Source organism: Oncorhynchus masou, chromosome 25 (assembly GCF_036934945.1).
Source record: "Oncorhynchus masou masou isolate Uvic2021 chromosome 25, UVic_Omas_1.1, whole genome shotgun sequence".
Lineage (NCBI taxonomy): Eukaryota > Metazoa > Chordata > Actinopteri > Salmoniformes > Salmonidae > Oncorhynchus > Oncorhynchus masou.
The window spans coordinates 3,088,182-3,104,958 of record NC_088236.1 but is presented as its reverse complement, the minus strand read 5'-3'; the positions used below and the strand labels follow the sequence as shown (position 1 = coordinate 3,104,958).

General features: G+C 42.9%; 1 protein-coding gene across 2 annotated transcripts in view; it reads right to left on the bottom strand.

The window, feature by feature from the left end:
- Positions 1 to 16,777, bottom strand: part of LOC135513691 (AT-rich interactive domain-containing protein 3A-like) — a 315,893-nt gene that overhangs the window by 258,031 nt on the left and 41,085 nt on the right. The window contains exon 3 of one of the 2 annotated variants that reach the window (XM_064936555.1): positions 15,114 to 15,197. The exons of the other annotated variant lie outside the window; for it this stretch is intronic. Within the exon in view, the coding sequence (XP_064792627.1) occupies positions 15,114 to 15,197 (84 nt within the window). The remainder of the gene's footprint in view (positions 1 to 15,113; positions 15,198 to 16,777) is intronic. 2 annotated transcript variants of the gene reach the window in all.

Below are 16,777 nucleotides of genomic sequence, written 5' to 3'. Positions count from 1 at the left end.
GCATTAAGTAGCCATAGAGTGACTGTGTTGTCAGGCATAAAGTAGCCATAGTGTGACTGTGTTGTTAGGCATTAAGTAGCCATAGTGTGACTGTGTTGTTAGGCATAAAGTAGCCATAGTGTGACTGTGTTGTCAGGTATTAAGTAGCCATAGAGTGACTGTGTTGTCAGGTATTAAGTAGCCATATTGTCAGGTATTAAGTAGCCATAGTGTGACTGTGTTGTCAGGTATTAAGTAGCCATAGTGTGACTGTGTTGTCAGGTATTAAGTAGCCATAGTTTGACTGTGTTGTCAGCCATTAAGTAGCCATAGTGTGACTCTGTTGTTAGGCATTAAGTAGCCATAGTGTGACTGTGTTGTCAGGTATTAAGTAGCCATAGTGTGACTGTGTTGTCAGGTATTAAGTAGCCATAGTGTGACTGTGTTGTCAGGTATTAAGTAGCCATAGTGTGACTGTGTTGTCAGGTATTAAGTAGCCATAGAGTGACTGTGTTGTCAGGTATTAAGTAGCCATAGTGTGACTGTGTTGTCAGGTATTAAGTAGCCATAGAGTGACTGTGTTGTCAGGTATAAAGTAGCCATAGAGTGACTCTGTTGTCAGGCATTAAGTAGCCATAGTGTGACTGTGTTGTCAGGCATTAAGTAGCCATAGTGTGACTGTGTTGTTAGGCATTAAGTAGCCATAGTGTGACTCTGTTGTTAGGCATTAAGTAGCCATAGTGTGACTGTGTTGTTAGGCATAAAGTAGCCATAGTGTGACTGTGTTGTCAGGCATTAAGTAGCCATAGTGTGACTGTGTTGTCAGGTATTAAGTAGCCATAGAGTGACTGTGTTGTCAGGTATTAAGTAGCCATAGTGTGACTGTGTTGTCAGGTATTAAGTAGCCATAGTGTGACTGTGTTGTCAGGTATTAAGTAGCCATAGAGTGACTGTGTTGTCAGGTATTAAGTAGCCATAGTGTGACTGTGTTGTCAGGTATTAAGTAGCCATAGTGTGACTGTGTTGTCAGGTATTAAGTAGCCATAGAGTGACTGTGTTGTCAGGCATTAAGTAGCCATAGTGTGACTGTGTTGTCAGGCATTAAGTAGCCATAGTGTGACTCTGTTGTTAGGCATTAAGTAGCCATAGTGTGACTGTGTTGTTAGGCATTAAGTAGCCATAGTGTGACTGTGTTGTTAGGCATAAAGTAGCCATAGTGTGACTGTGTTGTCAGGCATTAAGTAGCCATAGAGTGACTGTGTTGTCAGGCATAAAGTAGCCATAGTGTGACTGTGTTGTTAGGCATTAAGTAGCCATAGTGTGACTGTGTTGTTAGGCATAAAGTAGCCATAGTGTGACTGTGTTGTCAGGCATTAAGTAGCCATAGAGTGACTGTGTTGTCAGGCATAAAGTAGCCATAGTGTGACTGTGTTGTTAGGCATTAAGTAGCCATAGTGTGACTGTGTTGTTAGGCATAAAGTAGCCATAGTGTGACTGTGTTGTCAGGTATTAAGTAGCCATAGTGTGACTGTGTTGTCAGGTATTAAGTAGCCATAGTGTGACTGTGTTGTCAGGTATTAAGTAGCCATAGAGTGACTGTGTTGTCAGGTATTAAGTAGCCATAGTGTGACTGTGTTGTCAGGTATTAAGTAGCCATAGTGTGACTGTGTTGTCAGGTATTAAGTAGCCATAGAGTGACTGTGTTGTCAGGCATTAAGTAGCCATAGTGTGACTGTGTTGTCAGGCATTAAGTAGCCATAGTGTGACTGTGTTGTTAGGCATTAAGTAGCCATAGTGTGACTCTGTTGTTAGGCATTAAGTAGCCATAGTGTGACTGTGTTGTTAGGCATAAAGTAGCCATAGTGTGACTGTGTTGTCAGGCATTAAGTAGCCATAGAGTGACTGTGTTGTCAGGCATAAAGTAGCCATAGTGTGACTGTGTTGTTAGGCATTAAGTAGCCATAGTGTGACTGTGTTGTTAGGCATTAAGTAGCCATAGTGTGACTGTGTTGTTAGGCATAAAGTAGCCATAGTGTGACTGTGTTGTTAGGCATTAAGTAGCCATAGTGTGACTGTGTTGTCAGGCATTAAGTAGCCATAGAGTGACTCTGTTGTTAGGCATTAAGTAGCCATAGTGTGACTGTGTTGTCAGGTATTAAGTAGCCATAGTGTGACTGTGTTGTCAGGTATTAAGTAGCCATAGTGTGACTGTGTTGTCAGGTATTAAGTAGCCATAGTGTGACTGTGTTGTCAGGTATTAAGTAGCCATAGTGTGACTGTGTTGTCAGGTATTAAGTAGCCATAGAGTGACTGTGTTGTCAGCCATTAAGTAGCCATAGTGTGACTCTGTTGTTAGGCATTAAGTAGCCATAGTGTGACTGTGTTGTCAGGTATTAAGTAGCCATAGTGTGACTGTGTTGTCAGGTATTAAGCAGCCATAGTGTGACTGTGTTGTCAGGTATTAAGTAGCCATAGTGTGACTGTGTTGTCAGGTATTAAGTAGCCATAGAGTGACTGTGTTGTCAGGTATTAAGTAGCCATAGTGTGACTGTGTTGTCAGGTATTAAGTAGCCATAGAGTGACTGTGTTGTCAGGTATTAAGTAGCCATAGAGTGACTGTGTTGTCAGGCATTAAGTAGCCATAGTGTGACTGTGTTGTCAGGCATTAAGTAGCCATAGTGTGACTGTGTTGTTAGGCATTAAGTAGCCATAGTGTGACTCTGTTGTTAGGCATTAAGTAGCCATAGAGTGACTGTGTTGTCAGGTATTAAGTAGCCATAGTGTGACTGTGTTGTCAGGTATTAAGTAGCCATAGTGTGACTGTGTTGTCAGGTATTAAGTAGCCATAGAGTGACTGTGTTGTCAGGTATTAAGTAGCCATAGTGTGACTGTGTTGTCAGGTATTAAGTAGCCATAGAGTGACTGTGTTGTCAGGTATAAAGTAGCCATAGAGTGACTCTGTTGTCAGGCATTAAGTAGCCATAGTGTGACTGTGTTGTCAGGCATTAAGTAGCCATAGTGTGACTGTGTTGTCAGGTATTAAGTAGCCATAGAGTGACTGTGTTGTCAGGTATTAAGTAGCCATAGTGTGACTGTGTTGTCAGGTATTAAGTAGCCATAGAGTGACTGTGTTGTCAGGTATAAAGTAGCCATAGAGTGACTCTGTTGTCAGGCATTAAGTAGCCATAGTGTGACTGTGTTGTTAGGCATTAAGTAGCCATAGTGTGACTCTGTTGTTAGGCATTAAGTAGCCATAGTGTGACTGTGTTGTTAGGCATAAAGTAGCCATAGTGTGACTGTGTTGTCAGGCATTAAGTAGCCATAGTGTGACTGTGTTGTCAGGTATTAAGTAGCCATAGAGTGACTGTGTTGTCAGGTATTAAGTAGCCATAGTGTGACTGTGTTGTCAGGTATTAAGTAGCCATAGTGTGACTGTGTTGTCAGGTATTAAGTAGCCATAGAGTGACTGTGTTGTCAGGTATTAAGTAGCCATAGTGTGACTGTGTTGTCAGGTATTAAGTAGCCATAGTGTGACTGTGTTGTCAGGTATTAAGTAGCCATAGAGTGACTGTGTTGTCAGGCATTAAGTAGCCATAGTGTGACTGTGTTGTCAGGCATTAAGTAGCCATAGTGTGACTCTGTTGTTAGGCATTAAGTAGCCATAGTGTGACTGTGTTGTTAGGCATTAAGTAGCCATAGTGTGACTGTGTTGTTAGGCATAAAGTAGCCATAGTGTGACTGTGTTGTCAGGCATTAAGTAGCCATAGAGTGACTGTGTTGTCAGGCATAAAGTAGCCATAGTGTGACTGTGTTGTTAGGCATTAAGTAGCCATAGTGTGACTGTGTTGTTAGGCATAAAGTAGCCATAGTGTGACTGTGTTGTCAGGCATTAAGTAGCCATAGAGTGACTGTGTTGTCAGGCATAAAGTAGCCATAGTGTGACTGTGTTGTTAGGCATTAAGTAGCCATAGTGTGACTGTGTTGTTAGGCATAAAGTAGCCATAGTGTGACTGTGTTGTCAGGTATTAAGTAGCCATAGTGTGACTGTGTTGTCAGGTATTAAGTAGCCATAGTGTGACTGTGTTGTCAGGTATTAAGTAGCCATAGAGTGACTGTGTTGTCAGGTATTAAGTAGCCATAGTGTGACTGTGTTGTCAGGTATTAAGTAGCCATAGTGTGACTGTGTTGTCAGGTATTAAGTAGCCATAGAGTGACTGTGTTGTCAGGCATTAAGTAGCCATAGTGTGACTGTGTTGTCAGGCATTAAGTAGCCATAGTGTGACTGTGTTGTTAGGCATTAAGTAGCCATAGTGTGACTGTGTTGTCAGGCATTAAGTAGCCATAGAGTGACTGTGTTGTCAGGCATAAAGTAGCCATAGTGTGACTGTGTTGTTAGGCATTAAGTAGCCATAGTGTGACTGTGTTGTTAGGCATAAAGTAGCCATAGTGTGACTGTGTTGTCAGGCATTAAGTAGCCATAGAGTGACTGTGTTGTCAGGCATAAAGTAGCCATAGTGTGACTGTGTTGTTAGGCATTAAGTAGCCATAGTGTGACTGTGTTGTTAGGCATTAAGTAGCCATAGTGTCACTGTGTTGTTAGGCATTAAGTAGCCATAGTGTGACGGTGTTGTCAGGCATTAAGTAGCCATAGTGTGACTGTGTTGTTAGGCATAAAGTAGCCATAGTGTGACTGTGTTGTTAGGCATTAAGTAGCCATAGTGTGACTGTGTTGTCAGGCATTAAGTAGCCATAGAGTGACTCTGTTGTTAGGCATTAAGTAGCCATAGTGTGACTGTGTTGTCAGGTATTAAGTAGCCATAGTGTGACTGTGTTGTCAGGTATTAAGTAGCCATAGTGTGACTGTGTTGTCAGGTATTAAGTAGCCATAGTGTGACTGTGTTGTCAGGTATTAAGTAGCCATAGTGTGACTGTGTTGTCAGGTATTAAGTAGCCATAGAGTGACTGTGTTGTCAGCCATTAAGTAGCCATAGTGTGACTCTGTTGTTAGGCATTAAGTAGCCATAGTGTGACTGTGTTGTCAGGTATTAAGTAGCCATAGTGTGACTGTGTTGTCAGGTATTAAGCAGCCATAGTGTGACTGTGTTGTCAGGTATTAAGTAGCCATAGTGTGACTGTGTTGTCAGGTATTAAGTAGCCATAGAGTGACTGTGTTGTCAGGTATTAAGTAGCCATAGTGTGACTGTGTTGTCAGGTATTAAGTAGCCATAGAGTGACTGTGTTGTCAGGTATTAAGTAGCCATAGAGTGACTGTGTTGTCAGGCATTAAGTAGCCATAGTGTGACTGTGTTGTCAGGCATTAAGTAGCCATAGTGTGACTGTGTTGTTAGGCATTAAGTAGCCATAGTGTGACTCTGTTGTTAGGCATTAAGTAGCCATAGTGTGACTGTGTTGTTAGGCATAAAGTAGCCATAGTGTGACTGTGTTGTCAGGCATTAAGTAGCCATAGAGTGACTGTGTTGTCAGGCATAAAGTAGCCATAGTGTGACTGTGTTGTTAGGCATTAAGTAGCCATAGTGTGACTGTGTTGTTAGGCATAAAGTAGCCATAGTGTGACTGTGTTGTCAGGCATTAAGTAGCCATAGAGTGACTGTGTTGTCAGGCATAAAGTAGCCATAGTGTGACTGTGTTGTTAGGCATTAAGTAGCCATAGTGTGACTGTGTTGTTAGGCATAAAGTAGCCATAGTGTGACTGTGTTGTCAGGCATTAAGTAGCCATAGAGTGACTGTGTTGTCAGGCATAAAGTAGCCATAGTGTGACTGTGTTGTTAGGCATTAAGTAGCCATAGTGTGACTGTGTTGTTAGGCATTAAGTAGCCATAGTGTGACTGTGTTGTTAGGCATTAAGTAGCCATAGTGTGACGGTGTTGTCAGGCATTAGGTAGCCATAGTGTGACTGTGTTGTTAGGCATAAAGTAGCCATAGTGTGACTGTGTTGTTAGGCATTAAGTAGCCATAGTGTGACTGTGTTGTCAGGCATTAAGTAGCCATAGAGTGACTGTGTTGTCAGGCATAAAGTAGCCATAGTGTGACTGTGTTGTTAGGCATTAAGTAGCCATAGTGTGACTGTGTTGTCAGGTATAAAGTAGCCATAGTGTGACTGTGTTGTCAGGTATAAAGTAGCCATAGTGTGACTGTGTTGTCAGGCATTAAGTAGCCATAGTGTGACGGTGTTGACTGTGTTGTCAGGCATAAAGTAGCCATAGTGTGACTGTGTTGTTAGGCATTAAGTAGCCATAGTGTGACTGTGTTGTTAGGCATAAAGTAGCCATAGTGTGACTGTGTTGTCAGGCATAAAGTAGCCAAAATGTGAATGTGTTGTTAGGCATAAAGTAGCCATAGTGTGACTGTGTTGTCAGGCATAAAGTAGCCATAGAGTGACTTTGTTGTCAGGCATTAAGTAGCCATAGAGTGACTGTGTTGTCAGGCATAAAGTAGCCATAGTGTGACTGTGTTGTTAGGCATTAAGTAGCCATAGTGTGACTGTGTTGTTAGGCATTAAGTAGCCATAGTGTGACTGTGTTGTTAGGCATTAAGTAGCCATAGTGTGACGGTGTTGTCAGGCATTAGGTAGCCATAGTGTGACTGTGTTGTTAGGCATAAAGTAGCCATAGTGTGACTGTGTTGTTAGGCATTAAGTAGCCATAGTGTGACTGTGTTGTCAGGCATTAAGTAGCCATAGAGTGACTGTGTTGTCAGGCATAAAGTAGCCATAGTGTGACTGTGTTGTTAGGCATTAAGTAGCCATAGTGTGACTGTGTTGTCAGGTATAAAGTAGCCATAGTGTGACTGTGTTGTCAGGTATAAAGTAGCCATAGTGTGACTGTGTTGTCAGGCATTAAGTAGCCATAGTGTGACGGTGTTGACTGTGTTGTCAGGCATAAAGTAGCCATAGTGTGACTGTGTTGTTAGGCATTAAGTAGCCATAGTGTGACTGTGTTGTTAGGCATAAAGTAGCCATAGTGTGACTGTGTTGTCAGGCATAAAGTAGCCAAAATGTGAATGTGTTGTTAGGCATAAAGTAGCCATAGTGTGACTGTGTTGTCAGGCATAAAGTAGCCATAGAGTGACTTTGTTGTCAGGCATTAAGTAGCCATAGTGTGACTGTGTTGTCAGGCATTAAGTAGCCATAGAGTGACTGTGTTGTCAGGCATTAAGTAGCCATAGTGTGACTGTGTTGTCAGGCATTAAGTAGCCATAGAGTGACTTTGTTGTCAGGCATAAAGTAGCCATAGTGTGACTGTGTTGTCAGGTATAAAGTAGCCATAGTGTGACTCTGTTGTTAGGCATTAAGTAGCCATAGTGTGACTGTGTTGTCAGGTATAAAGTAGCCATAGTGTGACTGTGTTGTCAGGTATAAAGTAGCCATAGTGTGACTGTGTTGTCAGGCATAAAGTAGCCATAGTGTGACTGTGTTGTTAGGCATTAAGTAGCCATAGTGTGACTGTGTTGTCAGGTATAAAGTAGCCATAGTGTGACTGTGTTGTCAGGTATAAAGTAGCCATAGTGTGACTGTGTTGTCAGGCATTAAGTAGCCATAGTGTGACGGTGTTGACTGTGTTGTCAGGCATAAAGTAGCCATAGTGTGACTGTGTTGTTAGGCATTAAGTAGCCATAGTGTGACTGTGTTGTTAGGCATAAAGTAGCCATAGTGTGACTGTGTTGTCAGGCATAAAGTAGCCAAAATGTGAATGTGTTGTTAGGCATAAAGTAGCCATAGTGTGACTGTGTTGTCAGGCATAAAGTAGCCATAGAGTGACTTTGTTGTCAGGCATTAAGTAGCCATAGTGTGACTGTGTTGTCAGGCATTAAGTAGCCATAGAGTGACTGTGTTGTCAGGCATTAAGTAGCCATAGTGTGACTGTGTTGTCAGGCATTAAGTAGCCATAGAGTGACTTTGTTGTCAGGCATAAAGTAGCCATAGTGTGACTGTGTTGTCAGGTATAAAGTAGCCATAGTGTGACTCTGTTGTTAGGCATTAAGTAGCCATAGTGTGACTGTGTTGTCAGGTATAAAGTAGCCATAGTGTGACTGTGTTGTCAGGTATAAAGTAGCCATAGTGTGACTGTGTTGTCAGGTATAAAGTAGCCATAGTGTGACTGTGTTGTCAGGTATAAAGTAGCCATAGTGTGACTGTGTTGTTAGGCATTAAGTAGCCATAGTGTGACTGTGTTGTCAGGCATTAAGTAGCCATAGTGTGACTCTGTTGTTAGGCATTAAGTAGCCATAGTGTGACTGTGTTGTCAGGTATTAAGTAGCTATAGAGTGACTGTGTTGTCAGGTATTAAGTAGCCATAGTGTGACTGTGTTGTCAGGTATTAAGTAGCCATAGTGTGACTGTGTTGTCAGGTATTAAGTAGCCATAGTGTGACTGTGTTGTTAGGCATAAAGTAGCCATAGTGTGACTGTGTTGTTAGGCATTAAGTAGCCATAGTGTGACTCTGTTGTTAGGCATTAAGTAGCCATAGTGTGACTGTGTTGTTAGGCATAAAGTAGCCATAGTGTGACTGTGTTGTCAGGCATTAAGTAGCCATAGAGTGACTGTGTTGTCAGGCATAAAGTAGCCATAGTGTGACTGTGTTGTTAGGCATTAAGTAGCCATAGTGTGACTGTGTTGTTAGGCATAAAGTAGCCATAGTGTGACTGTGTTGTCAGGCATTAAGTAGCCATAGAGTGACTGTGTTGTCAGGCATAAAGTAGCCATAGTGTGACTGTGTTGTTAGGCATTAAGTAGCCATAGTGTGACTGTGTTGTTAGGCATAAAGTAGCCATAGTGTGACTGTGTTGTCAGGCATTAAGTAGCCATAGAGTGACTGTGTTGTCAGGCATAAAGTAGCCATAGTGTGACTGTGTTGTTAGGCATTAAGTAGCCATAGTGTGACTGTGTTGTTAGGCATAAAGTAGCCATAGTGTGACTGTGTTGTCAGGTATTAAGTAGCCATAGTGTGACTGTGTTGTCAGGTATTAAGTAGCCATAGTGTGACTGTGTTGTCAGGTATTAAGTAGCCATAGAGTGACTGTGTTGTCAGGTATTAAGTAGCCATAGTGTGACTGTGTTGTCAGGTATTAAGTAGCCATAGTGTGACTGTGTTGTCAGGTATTAAGTAGCCATAGAGTGACTGTGTTGTCAGGCATTAAGTAGCCATAGTGTGACTGTGTTGTCAGGCATTAAGTAGCCATAGTGTGACTGTGTTGTTAGGCATTAAGTAGCCATAGTGTGACTCTGTTGTTAGGCATTAAGTAGCCATAGAGTGACTCTGTTGTCAGGCATTAAGTAGCCATAGTGTGACTGTGTTGTCAGGCATTAAGTAGCCATAGTGTGACTGTGTTGTTAGGCATTAAGTAGCCATAGTGTGACTCTGTTGTTAGGCATTAAGTAGCCATAGTGTGACTGTGTTGTTAGGCATAAAGTAGCCATAGTGTGACTGTGTTGTCAGGCATTAAGTAGCCATAGTGTGACTGTGTTGTCAGGTATTAAGTAGCCATAGAGTGACTGTGTTGTCAGGTATTAAGTAGCCATAGTGTGACTGTGTTGTCAGGTATTAAGTAGCCATAGTGTGACTGTGTTGTCAGGTATTAAGTAGCCATAGAGTGACTGTGTTGTCAGGTATTAAGTAGCCATAGTGTGACTGTGTTGTCAGGTATTAAGTAGCCATAGTGTGACTGTGTTGTCAGGTATTAAGTAGCCATAGAGTGACTGTGTTGTCAGGCATTAAGTAGCCATAGTGTGACTGTGTTGTCAGGCATTAAGTAGCCATAGTGTGACTCTGTTGTTAGGCATTAAGTAGCCATAGTGTGACTGTGTTGTTAGGCATTAAGTAGCCATAGTGTGACTGTGTTGTTAGGCATAAAGTAGCCATAGTGTGACTGTGTTGTCAGGCATTAAGTAGCCATAGAGTGACTGTGTTGTCAGGCATAAAGTAGCCATAGTGTGACTGTGTTGTTAGGCATTAAGTAGCCATAGTGTGACTGTGTTGTTAGGCATAAAGTAGCCATAGTGTGACTGTGTTGTCAGGCATTAAGTAGCCATAGAGTGACTGTGTTGTCAGGCATAAAGTAGCCATAGTGTGACTGTGTTGTTAGGCATTAAGTAGCCATAGTGTGACTGTGTTGTTAGGCATAAAGTAGCCATAGTGTGACTGTGTTGTCAGGTATTAAGTAGCTATAGTGTGACTGTGTTGTCAGGTATTAAGTAGCCATAGTGTGACTGTGTTGTCAGGTATTAAGTAGCCATAGAGTGACTGTGTTGTCAGGTATTAAGTAGCCATAGTGTGACTGTGTTGTCAGGTATTAAGTAGCCATAGTGTGACTGTGTTGTCAGGTATTAAGTAGCCATAGAGTGACTGTGTTGTCAGGCATTAAGTAGCCATAGTGTGACTGTGTTGTCAGGCATTAAGTAGCCATAGTGTGACTGTGTTGTTAGGCATTAAGTAGCCATAGTGTGACTCTGTTGTTAGGCATTAAGTAGCCATAGTGTGACTGTGTTGTTAGGCATAAAGTAGCCATAGTGTGACTGTGTTGTCGGGCATTAAGTAGCCATAGAGTGACTGTGTTGTCAGGCATAAAGTAGCCATAGTGTGACTGTGTTGTTAGGCATTAAGTAGCCATAGTGTGACTGTGTTGTTAGGCATAAAGTAGCCATAGTGTGACTGTGTTGTCAGGCATTAAGTAGCCATAGAGTGACTGTGTTGTCAGGCATAAAGTAGCCATAGTGTGACTGTGTTGTTAGGCATTAAGTAGCCATAGTGTGACTGTGTTGTTAGGCATTAAGTAGCCATAGTGTGACTGTGTTGTTAGGCATTAAGTAGCAATAGTGTGACGGTGTTGTCAGGCATTAAGTAGCCATAGTGTGACTGTGTTGTTAGGCATAAAGTAGCCATAGTGTGACTGTGTTGTTAGGCATTAAGTAGCCATAGTGTGACTGTGTTGTCAGGCATTAAGTAGCCATAGAGTGACTCTGTTGTTAGGCATTAAGTAGCCATAGTGTGACTGTGTTGTCAGGTATTAAGTAGCCATAGTGTGACTGTGTTGTCAGGTATTAAGTAGCCATAGTGTGACTGTGTTGTCAGGTATTAAGTAGCCATAGTGTGACTGTGTTGTCAGGTATTAAGTAGCCATAGTGTGACTGTGTTGTCAGGTATTAAGTAGCCATAGAGTGACTGTGTTGTCAGCCATTAAGTAGCCATAGTGTGACTCTGTTGTTAGGCATTAAGTAGCCATAGTGTGACTGTGTTGTCAGGTATTAAGTAGCCATAGTGTGACTGTGTTGTCAGGTATTAAGTAGCCATAGTGTGACTGTGTTGTCAGGTATTAAGTAGCCATAGTGTGACTGTGTTGTCAGGTATTAAGTAGCCATAGAGTGACTGTGTTGTCAGGTATTAAGTAGCCATAGTGTGACTGTGTTGTCAGGTATTAAGTAGCCATAGAGTGACTGTGTTGTCAGGTATTAAGTAGCCATAGAGTGACTGTGTTGTCAGGCATTAAGTAGCCATTGTGTGACTGTGTTGTCAGGCATTAAGTAGCCATAGTGTGACTGTGTTGTTAGGCATTAAGTAGCCATAGTGTGACTCTGTTGTTAGGCATTAAGTAGCCATAGTGTGACTGTGTTGTTAGGCATAAAGTAGCCATAGTGTGACTGTGTTGTCAGGCATTAAGTAGCCATAGAGTGACTGTGTTGTCAGGCATAAAGTAGCCATAGTGTGACTGTGTTGTTAGGCATTAAGTAGCCATAGTGTGACTGTGTTGTTAGGCATAAAGTAGCCATAGTGTGACTGTGTTGTCAGGCATTAAGTAGCCATAGAGTGACTGTGTTGTCAGGCATAAAGTAGCCATAGTGTGACTGTGTTGTTAGGCATTAAGTAGCCATAGTGTGACTGTGTTGTTAGGCATAAAGTAGCCATAGTGTGACTGTGTTGTCAGGCATTAAGTAGCCATAGAGTGACTGTGTTGTCAGGCATAAAGTAGCCATAGTGTGACTGTGTTGTCAGGCATTAAGTAGCCAAGGTGTGACTGTGTTGTCAGGCATAAAGTAGCCATAGTGTGACTGTGTTGTTAGGCATTAAGTAGCCATAGTGTGACTGTGTTGTTAGGCATTAAGTAGCCATAGTGTGACTGTGTTGTTAGGCATTAAGTAGCCATAGTGTGACGGTGTTGTCAGGCATTAAGTAGCCATAGTGTGACTGTGTTGTTAGGCATAAAGTAGCCATAGTGTGACTGTGTTGTTAGGCATTAAGTAGCCATAGTGTGACTGTGTTGTCAGGCATTAAGTAGCCATAGAGTGACTGTGTTGTCAGGCATAAAGTAGCCATAGTGTGACTGTGTTGTTAGGCATTAAGTAGCCATAGTGTGACTGTGTTGTCAGGTATAAAGTAGCCATAGTGTGACTGTGTTGTCAGGTATAAAGTAGCCATAGTGTGACTGTGTTGTCAGGCATTAAGTAGCCATAGTGTGACGGTGTTGTCAGGCATTAAGTAGCCATAGAGTGACTGTGTTGTCAGGCATAAAGTAGCCATAGTGTGACTGTGTTGTTAGGCATTAAGTAGCCATAGTGTGACTGTGTTGTTAGGCATAAAGTAGCCATAGTGTGACTGTGTTGTTAGGCATAAAGTAGCCAAAATGTGAATGTGTTGTTAGGCATAAAGTAGCCATAGTGTGACTGTGTTGTCAGGCATAAAGTAGCCATAGAGTGACTTTGTTGTCAGGCATTAAGTAGCCATAGTGTGACTGTGTTGTCAGGCATTAAGTAGCCATAGAGTGACTGTGTTGTCAGGCATTAAGTAGCCATAGTGTGACTGTGTTGTCAGGCATTAAGTAGCCATAGAGTGACTTTGTTGTCAGGCATAAAGTAGCCATAGTGTGACTGTGTTGTCAGGTATAAAGTAGCCATAGTGTGACTCTGTTGTTAGGCATTAAGTAGCCATAGTGTGACTGTGTTGTCAGGTATAAAGTAGCCATAGTGTGACTGTGTTGTCAGGTATAAAGTAGCCATAGTGTGACTGTGTTGTCAGGTATAAAGTAGCCATAGTGTGACTGTGTTGTCAGGTATAAAGTAGCCATAGTGTGACTGTGTTGTCAGGCATTAAGTAGCCATAGTGTGACTGTGTTGTCAGGTATAAAGTAGCCATAGTGTGACTGTGTTGTCAGGTATTAAGTAGCCATAGTGTGACTGTGTTGTCAGGCATAAAGTAGCCATAGTGTGACTGTGTTGTCAGGCATAAAGTAGCCATAGTGTGACTGTGTTGTCAGTCATAAAGTAGCCATAGTGTGACTGTGTTGTCAGGCATTAAGTAGCCAAGGTGTGACTGTGTTGTCAGGCATAAAGTAGCCATAGTGTGACTGTGTTGTCAGGTATAAAGTAGCCATAGTGTGACTGTGTTGTCAGGTATAAAGTAGCCATAGTGTGACTGTGTTGTCAGGTATAAAGTAGCCATAGTGTGACTGTGTTGTCAGGCATAAAGTAGCCATAGTGTGACTGTGTTGTCAGGCATAAAGTAGCCATAGTGTGACTGTGTTGTCAGGCATAAAGTAGCCATAGTGTGACTGTGTTGTCAGGTATAAAGTACCCATAGTGTGACTGTGTTGTCTGGTATAAAGTAGCCATAGTGTGACTGTGTTGTCAGGCATAAAGTAGCCATAGTGTGACTGTGTTGTCAGGTATAAAGTAGCCAGAGTGTGACTGTGTTGTCAGGTATAAAGTAGCCATAGTGTGACTGTGTTGTCAGGCATAAAGTAGCCATAGTGTGACTGTGTTGTCAGGTATAAAGTAGCCATAGTGTGACTGTGTTGTCAGGTATAAAGTAGCCATAGAGTGACAGCTTCCTCTCTGGTGCACTGCACTGAACACATTTTAAAGGACAAAACAGATGATCATCACTTCAGTGGACAGGAAAGAAAGCAACCTGACCATACTATATCTATCCTGTATCTATCCTATATCTCTCCTGTATCTATCCTATATCTGTCCTATATCTGTCCTATATCTATCCTATACCTATCCTATATCTCTCCTGTATCTGTCCTATATCTGTCCTATATCTGTCCTATATCTGTCCTATATCTCTCCTGTATCTGTCCTATATCTGTCCTATATCTGTCCTATATCTGTCCTATATCTATCCTATATCTATCCTATATCTGTCCCATATCTGTCCTATATCTGTCCTATATCTATCCTATATCTGTCCCATATCTGTCCTATATCTATCCTATATCTATATCTATCTGATATCTATCCTGTATCTATCCTATATCTCTCCTGTATCTGTCCTATATCTATCCTATATCTATCCTATATATCCTATATATCTATCTATCCGGCAGGGTAGCCTAGTCGTTAGAGTGTTGGACTAGTAACCGAAAGTTTACAAGTTCGAATCCCAGAGCTGACAAGGTAGTCTGTCGTACTGCCCCTGAACAAGGCACGTTAACCCACTGTTCCTAGGCCGTCATTGAAAATAAGAATTTGTTCTTAAAACCGACTTGCCTAGTTAAATAAAGGTTAAAAACATCTGTCCTATAGCTATCCTGTATCTATCCTATAGTGATGATATATTTATCCTATAGGTAAAAGATAAGCAGTCATTATAAAGTCACATCCCAAAAGCAGTAGCTCTAGTTTCCTTGTGTTTTCTATACGTAGAACATGACACCACAGCCAAACTCCACTTCGAATAGTTGATCCATTATTGGATTGGTGGCGGAGTGTTACCTCACACCTCTCTATCTGCCAAAGAGGGTTTTGTCTTTCACAGAGAAGGGAGGGACGGAAAGGAGAGGAGAGGAGAGTAGAGGAGAGGAGAGGAGAGGAGAGGAGAGGAGAGGAGAGGAGAGGAGAGGAGAGGAGAGGAGAGGAGAGGAGAGGAGAGGAGAGGAGAGGAGAGGAGAGGAGAGAGAGGAGGTGAGGGGAGAGTGAAACATAGCTGGTCAGCTTTTGTTAGTTAACCCAATGCTCCCTGTCACTCACTGCCTCAGAGGGTGGGCACTACGGCAGGCATCTAAGAGCCAATTGGTTGGTTGGTTGGCGGTTAAGGTGGAGGGGAGGGGAAGCGGGGTTAAGTGGGTGGGGGGTATCGCAAGGCGAGTAAGGGGGCGGGGAAAGTAGGGGCGGGGTTACTGACCTCCTGAATCAGAGACGAGGAGCCGCCACCGATACCGACACTTGAATTTCCCAGCTTCCTCTCTGGTGCACTGCCTTGTCCTGACTGAACACATTTTAAAGGACAAAACAGATGATCATCTCTTCAGTGGACAGGAAAGAAAGGAAGACACGCAACCTGACCACATACTGACCACAACCTGACCACAACCTGACCACAACCTGACCACAACCTGACCACAACCTGACCACAACCTGACAACAACCTGACAACAACCTGACAACAACCTGACCACAACCTGACCACAACCTGACCACAACCTGACAAACACTGACAACAACCTGACAACAACCTGACAACAACCTGACAACAACCTGACCACAACCTGACCACAACCTGACCACAACCTGACAAACACTGACAACAACCTGACCACAACCTGACCACAACCTGACCACAACCTGACAAACACTGACAACAACCTGACAACAACCTGACCACAACCTGACCACAACCTGACCACAACCTGACAAACACTGACAACAACCTGACAACAACCTGACAACAACCTGACAACAACCTGGCAACAACCTGACAACAACCTGACCACAACCTGACCACAACCTGACCACAACCTGACAAACACTGACAACAACCTGACAACAACCTGACCACAACCTGACCACAACCTGACCACAACCTGACAAACACTGACAACAACCTGACAACAACCTGACAACAACCTGACCACAACCTGACAACAACCTGACAACAACCTGACAACAACCTGACAACAACCTGACAAACACTGACCACAACCTGACCACAACCTGACCACAACCTGACCACAACCTGACAACAACCTGACAACAACCTGACAAACACTGACCACATACTGACAACAACCTGACAACAACCTGACAACAACCTGACAAACACTGACCACATACTGACAACAACCTGGCAACAACCTGACAACAACCTGACAACAACCTGGCAACAACCTGACAACAACCTGACAACAACCTGACAACAACCTGGCAACAACCTGACAACAACCTGACAAACACTGACCACAACCTGACAACAACCTGACAACAACCTGACAAACACTGACCACAACCTGACCACAACCTGGCAACAACCTGACAACAACCTGACAACAACCTGACAACAACCTGGCAAACACTTACAACAACCTGACAACAACCTGACAAACACTGACCACAACCTGACAACAACCTGACAACAACCTGACAACAACCTGACAACAACCTGACAACAACCTGACAAACACTGACCACATACTGACAACAACCTGACAACAACCTGACAAACACTGACCACATACTGACAACAACCTGGCAACAACCTGACAACAACCTGACAAACACTGACCACAAACTGACAACAACCTGACAACAACCTGAAAACAACCTGGCAACAACCTGACAACAACCTGACAACAACCTGACAACAACCTGGCAACAACCTGACAACAACCTGACCACAACCTGACAACAACCTGACAACAACCTGACAACAACCTGACCACAACCTGACAACAACCTGGCAACAACCTGACAACAACCTGACAACAACCTGACAACAACCTGACAACAACCTGACAACAACCTGACCACAACCTGACAACAACCTGGCAACAACCTGACAACAACCTGACA